Below are 13,517 nucleotides of genomic sequence, written 5' to 3' on the forward strand. Positions count from 1 at the left end.
GCCACTCAGCCGGCCCAGGCACCAGTTCTTATAAGCAGCTGCCCTCAAAGCAGGATAGAAAGCATGCAAATGATTACACTTCCTATAAAACAAAACAGCAATTCCTTCAGGAAAAGGCATAAGAAAAATCAGATGATGGCTGTCATGGCCATCACTTGTAGTGATCTAGAACAAGGCAAAATACCGATTCTTTTGGGAAAGTGCATCTAAATAGGTGGTCATTTAGAAACAGGAAGCCAGGACTGCATTAGGCAGGGCTGCAAAGCTCCAGAAGGGTTCACGAGGTGCCCAGAGGACCACTACTGCCCCTATCGTGCCCACCGGCAAACAGGGGCTTTTCTCCTTGCAGGATTAAGAATATGTTGTGAGGGCCCAGGAGAATTGGGTTTTTTATTTCTTCTTAAACGAGAAGAACCTAATGAGGAATTATGCTTCAGAAGAGAAAATTATTATAGACATTGCTAAAACTTGATGGCCATTTAGGGGAAAGTTCATGGTACAGGCAATGAGACCCCCCAAAGGTGGTGGAACCCGACACCCTCACTTCACTGTCTTTAAACTTCCTGTGGTCTAGTGACTTTTACATTTCTTTAAACAGAAGATTCTCTAAGACTGGTCTCCTGACCTGGCAGGCCCTGTGTCCTCACTGTACTGCAGGGCAGGACCTACTTGGGGTGCATGTGAAGGACTCCCACAAAATGGTGGGACAGCATGAAGGTATTCACAGGGCTGCCATAAAAAGGAAAAGACCAAAGCACTCTGGTTCTAAAGAGTTAGGCTGAGAGTTAAGCAGACACAATTGCTAAACAACAGCAACGAAAAGCACACTGGAGACCCCGAAGAACTCTGCTGTTGTCATGGTGACACAATGACTTATGCAACCATTTCCAGACTCTCTCTGGACTTCAGATTGGTAAAATGTGGGGGAAAAGGGCATGGGGGGACACGGGGATAGCTTTGTCAACTTTTTATATTGACAAGTGCGTGCCTTTACAAAAAAGGAAATCCTGCCATTTAATAGGATCATTATTTTTTTTTTAAGTTGGAGGGTATAATCTCAATAAAAACAAGTTTTTGAACTGGACAATGTACCGTATTTCCCCATGTATAAGGCACTCCCATGTATAAGACGCACCTTAATTTTGGGGCCCAAAATTTGAAAAAAATGTATTACATGAAGTTATTGAACTCAAGTTTTATTCATCATAAAATTCATACAACTCCTCACCACTTGCGGGAAATGCAAGTAAAAAAATCTAGGGTCTAAAAACTGGATGTATCTTATACAGCAGTTGTAGATTTTTTTACTTGCATTTCCCACTTTTTTCGTGCTTGTTTTTGTGCTCATACAACCACTGTATAAGACGCACCCAGTTTTTAGACCCCAAATTTTTCGAAAAAGGGTGCGTCTTTTACATGGGGAAATATGGTAACTGTAGGAACAACCCAATTGTCCTATTTTTCTCATTTTTTTCTAAACCAGCATAGGTAACACCCTGCATATACCATAGTGAGCACTAGAGACATTCCCAGTAAAAGAAGGAACAAGGTGACACCAGCATCCATGACTGGTATCTAAACTGAATAATGTACTACGAACACAAATCAGACCTGGAGATATTTTTAGGGGTAAGAAAAATTTCAGCATCAACATTTTTCTATGAAATGACTAACTAGAAACCCCAAAATAAGCAACTATAAAATTATTAGAATTATAAGAGTTCACAAAAGTGGCCAGATACAAAATAAATACATCACATCATAACAGTGGAACTTGTAACCTTTTTAGTCATCAACAGAAGTCTGTGTCTCTATAATGCCCATTTAAGAAACCAAATTATGGTTGTTAGCCCTAATAGCCCAACTCAAATACCACATCTATTTTAATTACCTTTTCCTAAGGAAAGAAATTGCTTTCAATACTTTAAACCGAATATGTTATTATAAACCCTTCCTGTGTCTGCTTTCAAATGTTGTCAATTTTTCTTTCCAGGGGAAAAAGCCAGTGAGTTTCTGTCCAGCAACAGGTAGTGACCAATAAGAAGGGAAGCCAGGGCTGGTTTAACCTGTCGACACAGGACTGGGTGGGCAGCCTAGTGGATCACAAGATTATCTGTAGAGAGAGCAACTGCCCAAGGGAGAGAAGGCCCAGGTGTGGGGCCTGGCTGTCCAGCAACAGCTGCGTTCCTCAGGCAGGTCCCCTAACTTGCTCAGTCCAAAATTACCCAGGAGACAGATGCACATTATCCTAGGGGCCTGAGACAAACACAACAATTTATCTGAAGTCTCCCACTTCATCTTAAAAATTGAAGTGGATTTTGCATTCTACCCCCCCTGATGTATCATTTTTTAAATTATGGGGATATTTAAAAATAATGATTGTTCACTATAATTGTCTCCCTGAGAATGGTTTAAACCTTAGATTCATATACCCCTGCTGGACCCTCCTGTGAAGTTACCAGGGCACAGAGGTGGAGGGGCTGTGGCCGCTCCCACAAAGCACAAGCTCAGGAAGTCCATATTTGTTTAGCTAACAGGTTGTTCTGATGCTGAGGCATGCTAATGAAGGAGGCAACAGTATGAAAACAAGGATATTGTCAGGCTGCTCGTTACAGGATCAAGAGCATCAGCGGGCAGGCAATCAAAGGCTTTCTCTTTCATAAATGCCTTGAGGGGCCTCTGGCCCGCAGCCTGCCAAATGTGCTGGAGCGCCATACCAAGGATCCTCGCAAGGGGTCGCCTTTCTCTGTGCTCCAAGACGCTGGTGCCCGAATCTGGTCTCTCTTTCTACCTCTACGTCAGTTTCACACCCAGGCCTACTGAGACAGTCCCCAACTTCCCTTCTCATTTTCCAGGTGATAACAGCAGACTTTCCCCAAGACCCTCTTTTCGCATTTTTGTCTGGTTCAGTGGTAGATCCCTAGCACATAGTAGGACCTCCAAGCATGTTTATTTAAATATGAATGTATTAAGTACATTCCAGAGAGGTCATTAATCATAAATGTGCAAGCATATCATAAGACACTTCAGACTAAGCCCCAAATAACCACCAGAGGAATGAAATTACGTAGGTTGCCATTTGACCACACCCTAACTGTGGTCGGAATGTGACTACACATCTGGTGGCACAAGCTTCTGAAAAGCAATGAAGAGGGCACCTGCCATAGGGACTGAAAGGAGACTCCAGGTACAGCTTTGAGTCCTCCTATATTTATTTCTGTTCACTTGATATGCACCTCTCCCTTGTCAACCTGGTACAACATGTTTATTTAAGAGATAATGTTGCCGTGGAGGAGTGCACAAGGCAATAAACAGCTTTTGCAGGCAATTAAATGCAGAAGTGAAATTGAGCCGCTGGTCAGTGGAACCAGCCATTCATCCTGAGTTTGTTCCAGTGTCACAAATGTTATTCCTGTTTCACAACAGGACAGGAATCTATGATTGGGCCACAAATCTCCAAGGCTGGAGACAGACCTAAAGCGATTACAGCAGCTCTCAGCATGCAGGCCATTAACAGGAAAGGGCCTTGGGATTCTGGGATGCCAACCTGCTCTATGTCTTTCCTTAGAGGTTCTGCACTTAGTAGGTGCTCGATATTTATTTGCAGCTTGATTGATTTTATAGGGAGACATTATATGAAACCTCAACTCTACAATTTCTTTTTGCAAATAATTCAACACCCTCTACTACAAAGACATCTAGCTTTAAAAAATGATTATCTCAAGTCAATTTTTTTTCTGGGAATCAGAAAGGAGCTCTCGGGCCGGCCGAGTGGCGCGATGGTTAAGAACTGGCTTGGGATGCCAGAGGGCCCCAGTTCAGATCCCACATATGAGGGCCAGTGACACTGGCCTCTACAGCTAAGATGCTGAACAACAGCTCGACCTGGAGCTGGGCTGCTGTGAGTCGCCGGCGACGGCGTAGGCTGCAGCCCCTGCTGCACCGGGTTGCCATGGGCTACCGTATGTAGCCAGCAGCCAGTGTGAGCGGCCAGCAGCCGCAGTGAGCGGCCGTCCAGAAGCCGGCGACGGATCTGCCTCGCCTGGGAAGAGCGCAATGATGGTGCCAACTTGGGCCAGTGAAGCAACGTCCTCCACAACTAGACTGAAGAACAAAACGACAGCAACTTGTCTGTTCCCCTTCCCCAACTCCCCAGTGCTGTTCCCATCCACCCAATTCCCCAATAAAAATCTTAAAAAAAAAAAAAGGTGCTCTCTGTAGAAAAACATTCACTACTCCCTCAGCATACACTGATATACAAAGCAGCAAGGGAAGGAGGAGAATATAAAATGGTGACTCCCTCTGGTGAAGAGTTAGGAGGAAAGTAGAGTCTTAGCAATAGAGGGTCAAGAAAGTAGATGGCGGTGACACTGCGTGAGGTTCAGGCCCGTTGGATTGAGCCGGGGTTGGACCAAGGGACAATCCAGGCAGGACACACTAGCACAGATGCTCTCTAGGTGCAGCTGTGGGACATCTTCCACAAAGGAGACAGAAAAGCAGGGCAAAAACCAAGGGGGAAGCCCCACCTAGCCCTCTTCTGGAAACTTCCACCGGGGAAGAGCAAGGCATTGTCCAAAAATCAGAGCCAGGGCACCTTCCTGAAACAGCAGAAACATCAAGGGTTGGGGAAGGCCCCACGCCAGATGGCTGCTCCTTACACCTCTGCCCTAACGGCTCTGATTAAAAGATGAGTGTCCAGTTCCTATCCCTTAAACACTGGTTATAACTATGTATTATCTGTAGATGTTCACTATTTAATTAATACTTCTTTATAACATATACATCTTAATAAACATATTTTGTACCATGATAATCTTTGCTTTCAGTTTTTTATTTCCTACATGGGTCAAATTCTTCCCCAACTCTGGCAAAAATTATTCCACACACATTCGTACTTGGTCCATATACACATTTTATAGTCCTTTAATAATAACTAAAATGTGCATTATGTATACCCTATCTTGTCACAAAGGGGATCTGAGGTAGCTAACTAAAATACATATGAACAAGAGGCTGAAAATTTTAAAAGTTAGAAAAAAGAGCAGGGTCAAGTGAAAATGATGATTAAATAAATTCACTACCATTTATATTGGTATAGCACTTCTTGGTGTACAGAGAAACTTCCACATAAAGTAATGATCTACTTCAGTTATTATTCTGCCTTATGTATCTATGCAACAATCCTATGAAGGTAGTAGAGTATTATGCTCACTTTACAGACCAAAAACAAACAAAAAAACCCTGAGATTCAATTCAAAGAGTTAAGTACTTTGCTCAAGTCTACACAAACAGTTAAATCACAAGTTAGACTGGAATATGGATCTTCTAGCGCCAGAGTCCATGTTCCTCAAAGCACATCATATCGTTTTCCTCACTACACAGGCCTGGTTTCCAGTCTAGGCTCTGCTACCAACTGGCTGTGAGTGCTAAGCATGTCCCTTCAGGTCTGGACCTCGGTTTTTTCTGTAGCAGGACAGGGCAGGGGTGTGAACTAGAGCTTTGTAAGATCCATTTCAGCTCTCATAATTACTGAACAGATTTTCATCTGTCATTTTGCAAATTGATGGCTTCTATCTATAAATAAGTTGGCTCTTGTAATTTTAATGTAAGAGTTTATTTTCAAGAAAACTAATTTTTGTGAGCATGATTAATTGCAAGGTTGTAAGTCAAGCTTGCACTTACATTTGGTTACAGGATTAATCCACAGACTTGTAAAATGTCAGACTTAGAAGGGATGGAGTCGTCATATGGTAAAGACCCCCTCATTTCAACTGTTAGAATCATTTTTTATGTTACACACACGTTGCAGGTGCCCCGGGATATGCTTTGTTGATGACTGCAGTCACAGAAAATTTGTATGCAGATACCAAAAGCAACTTCCAAATAGCAAGGAATCCAGCATATTTCAAACACTAATGGCTGAGACTGCATATTTCAGAAAAGCATTGGAGGCTCCATTCTCAGCCATCTCCAATAGCCACACATTAGTACTATTTTAGAAGTTTCTGATTATTTCCAACTTCTAAGAGTGAAGAAAGAAAATCAGCAGAAGGAGATCACCGATGAAAAGCAAAGGTCTTAGGTAGGCATCCCAAGTCCTAAAGAGGGCCTCAGTATTTGTACTTAATTGATGGCAGTTGTCATAGCCCTGAGTTTATTGCAGATCCAGTGATAAGGGGACAGTGCTGAGAAACACACTTTGAAGCCAGAAAGATACAGATTCAAACTCCAGCTCTCCCATTTGTGGCTGTGTGCCCATGGATAAGTCAGCCTTCTGAGGCTCAGTGTCCTCACCTGTGAAAAGGAAACAATGCTATCTGCCTCCTAGAGGGTATGAGGAAGATTTACTGCTCAATAAATGGTAGTTATCATTATTGGTGGTTTTATTTACTAAGAGGAATGGACACTAACCACAGTAGCAGAGAAGGACCTATGCCTGCGAAGTAACTTGTTATAGGAGAATATATTACCAAAGGTGACTGGCTAAAAAAATAGAAAGGCTTATTAAGTCCAGCCCTCGAGGAAAACAAACTCGCATCTCTCCTAGGCCTCAGACCAATGACACTTCTCTCCAGTCTAGTAAGCAGTGGTTGTAGAGAAGGCATGAACAGTATCAACACTGCATGCCCCATGATGGGACTAAGAAAGTTTGGGCAAGATGTTTCCTCCCATTTCTGCAAGCTCGGGTACAAGAACCTACTCAGGGGACTCTTTCCTTGCGCACAGTGGCTGAGGCGGCTCTCCACGACCAGCAACACTGCCACTCAAGAGAACCCCTCTCCTCCTGGCTATCTTCAGGAAGGGGCCTTGGTAAGGGACCTCTGGGGAAATCCAAGGCCTCTGCCATTCCCTTCCCAGGTTTCCCAGGTAGAGTAAGAATAACTATTAGTGTGGCAGGCATCATATGCCATCTGCCATCATATGCCTCCTAAAAGATTTTGACGGAGTAGAAGGGTAAATTAATGTAGTTAGGAGATTTCTGGCTCTGCTGGAAAGCTGATCATGAGCTTTCTTTAAGAAAACACTGAAGATTTTGTTTTCTCCCCCTTTTTCTCATAAGCCAGCAGGTGCACAGACCCTCCAACTTTATCCTTGGAGCCTGGAAGCAGCCAGAACACCAGGACACTCCAACAGCAGTCCCTGGTTCCCGGGAGTCTGCAGCATGAGCTGGGTTTTTCAGAAACACAAGAGACTTCGTTCTGCTTTCAGGGAGGAGAGTGTTGACTAGAAACCAGCCTAAAACCTGTCCCAAGTCATACAATCCAGCTGGCATTCTGAAAGGCCTATAGGGGTCCAGCCTGAAGACCCATAAATCATCGCATTTCCTTTACACTCATACTACCTCTCAATTCTAACATCAAAATGCTTTAAGCTCCCTTTCTAAAAAGCATGATTCTAAAAATAAAATGTATGGAAAACATAAAAATGTGTAGCCCAGGGGATTAAAGCTCACCTATTAATATGCTGGAAAAGTCAGACCCCTAAGCACAGTGAGAGAATAAAAAAACATGGGGTGTCTTGAATATTAACAACTTCCCCAAACCTAAAAACTGCAAAATGGAATAGAATTACTCAGAAAAAAAATTCGTCTCACATTTTTTAAAAAGTGGGCATAAGAAAGTCAAAGACTTGCCCTAAACTCTCAAATATATACATTGTGTTGTGTTGCTGAGAAAGCCTGACTATGGTAAGTGCATCCAAAATGGGAACGGTTCTCCCAGAATAGTAACATCTTACAGTTGCAGCGGGGCTTGGCATTGTGGAGTCCTAGCACTCATATGCACACATTCCCACAACGTGGGAATCCCACCTGTAGTAACTGCTTCTAGGGCCTTGGATCTGCTGCTAATATATTGGCATGATGGAAATGGTAAAAACTGAGGGAGCAGAGCAGCTCTAGAAAAATGCTTTGTTTTACCCCAAATATTAAAAGCTCTTGATTGAACACTATTTTAAAAACGCATACTTAGAGTGTGAAAGGCTGACCTCCACTCCCAGCTAAAAACGCACCCACGTAATAAATAAACAGTGCACCAATGTTGGCCCAGCACAGCAGTAACCTAATTCCTTTTCTTATCTTTCTTCCATGCAAACATACAGATTATAACACTTCTCCTTCCTAGGGTGCAAATTCATCATGAAGATGACCCCCACCCAGAAGGCTGCACCCAGCATTTTCTAAGCTGCTCCGAAGAAAGTTGGGGCAACACTGCAGGAGGTAGGGCCTCATACAGTAAGTGACTTGTGAATCTGACTCTAGCTTCTGGATATGTATGCAAAATGACTCTGAAAAATGACAACAGTAAAACTTGAAAAAGAAATATATGCATATTTCTTTACAATTCCTTGAGCCAACTTCTGGGGTTAAATGATGTCATAGGTAGAGTGAGAAATTCTTTACATGTTTTGTGTAACATGCACACACGTCAGCCGAGGTGTGGGTGTGTAGGGGTGGGTCTCACATATCCAGTTCACTCTTGGGTAACTTCTTACCTGCCACTGGTTTCCTGTCTGACCGGGCACATAAGGTGCCGGGAGGCTCCGAAGGCTGTTCTTCACGGGGGACCCCCCGAGGGGGTTTCCCACATCCCCAGAAGTGGAATCAGCAGCCAAGGCCATGGAGTACTGCGGGTAGTTGTACAGATTGTTGTAGTAAGGGAACAGAGACGGCTGGTAAAAGCTGCTGTAGTAGGTGGAGTCCGAAACCAGATCAGGTGTGTTCTCCACATGCCCTCTGCTGGTGACAGCAGGAACATCCTGGATGGCCAAACGTCCCTCTAGAAAGAAGAAAAAGAAACACAGTGTTAGTATGGGGAGCCACAAAACTTGACCTCTAAACCTTGGCAATGCATGGCTGTCCTCTTCAAGAACTGCAGAACAAGACACCTGGGCACGCTGCTTCTCCTGCAACCAAAACAATGGGGAGCTTGTAAAGGTGGCATAATTCTGGCAGCACAGGTGACAGACTCTTGCTGGTAATTTTTACTGAGAATCCCAAACACATTTTAAGGGTCATTTTAGTTACATGAAGCCTGACAAGTAACTTCTACCCAGAAATTCCTATCCTAATGTCAAGAAATTAGAGATCTTGTTAACTTGGTTGTCTGCAACATTCTTATACCCAAATTAACTGGACTTCATTTTAAATAAGGCAATAAAAAGAATCCCAGCACCTTGATGAGTATGGTAGCCACACAGACACATCAGAAAGCCAAAGCAAGAAGTGAAGAGTTGAAGCAAACATCATTTCCTTCACTTCCTTCCATAGCTGATACCTTATCCTTCCTAAGTCTGTACAATATTATAGACCAGGGATAGACAAACTTCTGCAAAAGGTCATCTAGTAAATATTTTAAGCTTTGTGGGTCATTCAGTTGCATACAGGTTGTTTTGTAGTTTGTGTTGCAATAAAACTTTATTCACAAACACGGGCAGTGGGCAGAAGTGGCCCACAGGCTATATAATTTGCCAGCCCAAAGTCTAGACTTTAAAACTGGGTCAATTCTGATAAATAACTAAATGGACTCCTAAGTCATCTCTCCAATGGACATTTATTAAACAATGTTCAAAAAGTTGGTCCAGGTGCCTAAAATGGCTACAAGGTGTCAGGATGCTCCTGTCCAAAGGTGGTCTACCGTCTAGGACGAAATATACGATGGGATTACAAAGAATAACAAGGATTACCACACAGGAACACCCATAAACCTTTACAGAAACTCAAAGGCTGAAAAGAGGACTTGCAGCCTAGAAAAAGAGGCCTTCATGGAAAAAAAATGCACCTGAGTTGCACTTTAAAACAGGACCAGGAATTTGATGAAAAATGAGAAGGGAGTAATGAGAAAAGGGCTGCAAGGACAAAGGAACAGAAGCAGAAAAGTGGAAGGAGAATTTGGGAGTGATGGACGGGGCATCAGGTTGAAGAACTGAGTGCAAGCGTGGAAGGAGAGGTCCAGTCTGAGAGGTGGGCTGGAGCAGGTGGGTGAGAGCGAGCCTCAATCCAGGGCTGCGGCCTCTTGTCAGGGTGCGGCACAAACCATGGAGGATTTCTGAGCAAGGAGCAGAGACACCAAGGGCGGTGGCTTTAGGGTGATTTATCTGATGGCAGTTCTTAAGACCAGGGGCAGGGAGATCCACGAGGGAGACACTGAAGTCGCCAGCGAGAGAGCTAGGAGACTCACACGAGAGAGGGGACGGGACCTGTGCCACTGGCACGTGGGAGGCGAAGCCCAATAGAACTGGAGGATTGATGGGACATGAGGATTTCAGACGCACAAAAAGGCAAAGCAACATAAAGCAGGTGTCGGGGAGAGCAGGAAGCCTGTGGTAGAGAGGGAGGTGGTAAGTGCTGCCTCATCAAGATGCCAGTGGGCCACGCAAGTGGGGGAGATGAATGAGGGCGAGAAACTTGACACTTGCACTCATGGGAGAGGCTGAGGCTGGAAGCTGAGGATCAGGAGTCACCTCCGGGAGGTGGCTGCGTCTGGGGACAGCAGGAGGGAGTTGTTACAGAAGAGCATGTTCTGAGAGAAGACAGTCAAGGCTGAAGTCATGGAGAACGAAGAGAAATGCAATGTCCCATAGGCCAAGGACGACGTGGATTGAGAAGAGGGCAGGCTGTGCTGTCACCGGCTGCTAAGAGATCAAGCCTAACTAGTTGTGGAAAAGACCAACAGAAAGCTAGGTTTTTAGGGCCCTGCGGTTTTAGTGGTTTCAGTCCAGAAGGAGCGGAAGCTGACAGGAGTAAGTAAGCGCTGAGGAGGCAGGAGCCATGATCCTTCTGTCTCGCCAACACGTAAGATCCAGCAAGCGGCACCAGGCCTGCTGGCTCACCCTAACACTCCCTGTGCCCAGCACACTGCCGGACACATGTGGGACATATTTGCAGAAGGGACAATGAACAATGACTTTTCAAGTAGCCTGGCATCAAAATAAACGTGAGGAAAACAACAACAACAAAAAAAAACAGAAGCTGTAGGGAGTAATAAGATGGTGTTATTTCATTTTTAAAACATAAAGAAGGGCTGTGCATATGCAGGCAGGGAGAAGCAGCCAATGGAGAGAAATTCCCAGGACAAGCAATGCACGGTCCAGAGCAGGTGCTCAGGAGTGTCCACCGGCTGATGTGTGGGAGGAGGAAGAGAAAACATGCAAAGGGGGGAGGGCATCCCTAAAAGTGTAAGGTTTGGGTGAGATCTACAACAAAATGGTTTTTACTGCCTCATTCTCAAGTCAGCACTGACGTCTCTTCTCTGAAAGGATACCACATCCATCCGCGCTTGGCTCCGTGAATGCAATGTCATGCCACTATTTTATTATATTTCTTCCCTTTCTTCTCTCCTCATTTTCCCAACTAATGAGATGAGAAATTCCAATTCCATTATTCTACACTGTATCTGGAGAAGGTACATGTCACTCTCTCCTCAGCTTCCCCACTTTTTCTCTTATTTTAAACACCAATTTAGTGACATAATAGGTGGTTTTCACTACCTAAACCTTTTGTTTTTCAACATGGTGTCTTTGTTGTTTGCCTTGGTTATAAAAGCAAATAGAAACTCTGCCAAAATGACAAATTACATGGATGTTTAAACCAGAAAAGGAATTAATGGCATATTCTTACCATCCAGTCATAAGCATTAGTGTGACAACTGTATACGATCTCATAGACACTGAGAAAAGGCATTTTCAGAGCTTATCCCTTCCCCTGCAGTGGAAAAATGCTGGGGATCCCTTAGGGCCTGACCTTCAAAAGCAAGGCTCTTAATAAAAACAAAATACAAAATACTGGAGCAGATAAAGAATTAAAGGGAAACGCAAAGACAGCAGCATTCTAGGATTAAGGCACAGGTGTTGATTTTCTGCATCATAACCTTAGTCGGGACCTTTTATCAGGCCTCAGTTTGCTCAGCAACAAAATGATGTAACGACTCTCAAGGTGACAAGAGAATGGCTTCAACAGACTGCACAGAAAACCTCAAATAAAAGGCTATGTCAGGTCACAGTAAGGATCTGTTTAGCTACAGCTGACTGTAATGAGTCAACACTTTCCCACTTAACCATATTAACCATATTTCATTTCCTCCTTCAAATTATATTGAATTAATATATTGGAAATGTCTCATTTCACACCAGTACTTAAATAATAAAAATCATTTGAGCTCATAAGAGTAGATGCATAAATATGTTACACTCTTAAAATGTTTACATGCTCTTAAAAAGTGACATTTTTAAAAGCACTGAGAGAGGAGGACCTGTTACAAGGATACATGAAACTACCAAAATCTGGATTTTATAAATCACCAAACAGTATTTTAAAGTTCCAAATTAAACCCCTTGGTCAATGTTAAAAACAGCTTTGTGGTTCCCATCCTCTTTGTGCATGAAAGTTTCCCAAGGTTGAAATAAACATCCATCAAAGTACATATGTCTAATCCAGTGGTGCTCAGAGCAGCATCCGCACAACTCGGGAACTTATAGAAATGCTCAGAGCCCACCCCAGACTCCCCGAGTCTGAAACTGAGGGTCAGGCCCAGCAATGTGAGTGTTAGCAAAGCTTTCAGTAGGCTGCGATGCACTAAAAAGATGGAGAACCACTGGTCTCCTCTAAAGACTCAAAGCAAGTGCTCCATAAATTATTCCCCTGACTGCATCATTGTGACAGTCCTGACTGGCTATCAAGTAAGAGTATACACATAAATTCCACTGAATAAAGATGGGCTTCTGCCTACATCACCACTGATCTCAGAACACAAAATATGTGTGCTGTACGTATGTGGCTGCCCAACGGTTCTGATTTTCATGGCCTACGCCCAGGTTTCCTTCATTTAGTCTAACCACAAAAGCTTAATTCATCCATTCAGGCACTTACTTCATTTATTAGGCACCTTCTATGTGCCAGGTACTTGATTAGGTGTAACATCATGGAGTCAAACTTTAATATTCCTCATAAGGCTTTCGGACAATCCAGACGAGTGGGTAATACAAAGTCATTTATTCTTGACCTTAAATTGTATTTATATTTGATTAATTAATTATCACATAACAACTATGTCCAAAGCTTTGCTTTAGATGTCAAACACACAAAAAAAATACTGAAAATGTTTCATTCCTTAAGAATGTGCCATCTATTTGGGAAAAAAAATAAGCATAGACTGAGAAAACTTCAAAGCAATAGTCTAACTGCCACAATGACAGTATAGGTAGATGTCACTATCAGCAGAGGCAGTGGAGCCAGGAGCCAGGATGGAGGTGATTTAGAAAGATGGTGGGGGTGGCGAGGCACTCCAAAGAGAAGGATACCATCAATAGGATCGTGAAGGAGAAAAGGACAGACATGTTCCAGGGACAGTGACCAGATGAGCCTGGCTGGAGTGCAGAGTTCATGTCAAGGAACAACAGATGATGAGACTGGAGAGTTACATGGGCCAGACTGTGAAGGCCTTCAACGTGAATGTCAGCTCAGGGCTTCCGATTTCTCCTTGAGCTACAGGGATTCAATGAAGGTGTTAAGAGAAGGGGGT

The 13,517-nt window shown here is 43.5% G+C and overlaps 1 protein-coding gene across 1 annotated transcript in view; it reads right to left on the minus strand.

Annotated features, from left to right (window-relative positions):
• The window catches only part of DMRT1 (doublesex and mab-3 related transcription factor 1), a 115,234-nt gene that overhangs the window by 68,433 nt on the left and 33,284 nt on the right, over positions 1-13,517 (minus strand). The window contains exon 3 of the mRNA XM_019645888.1: positions 8,494-8,777. Within this exon, the coding sequence (XP_019501433.1) occupies positions 8,494-8,777 (284 nt within the window). The remainder of the gene's footprint in view (positions 1-8,493; positions 8,778-13,517) is intronic.

The sequence above is a fragment of the Hipposideros armiger genome, unplaced genomic scaffold (assembly GCF_001890085.2).
Source record: "Hipposideros armiger isolate ML-2016 unplaced genomic scaffold, ASM189008v1 scaffold_95, whole genome shotgun sequence".
Lineage (NCBI taxonomy): Eukaryota > Metazoa > Chordata > Mammalia > Chiroptera > Hipposideridae > Hipposideros > Hipposideros armiger.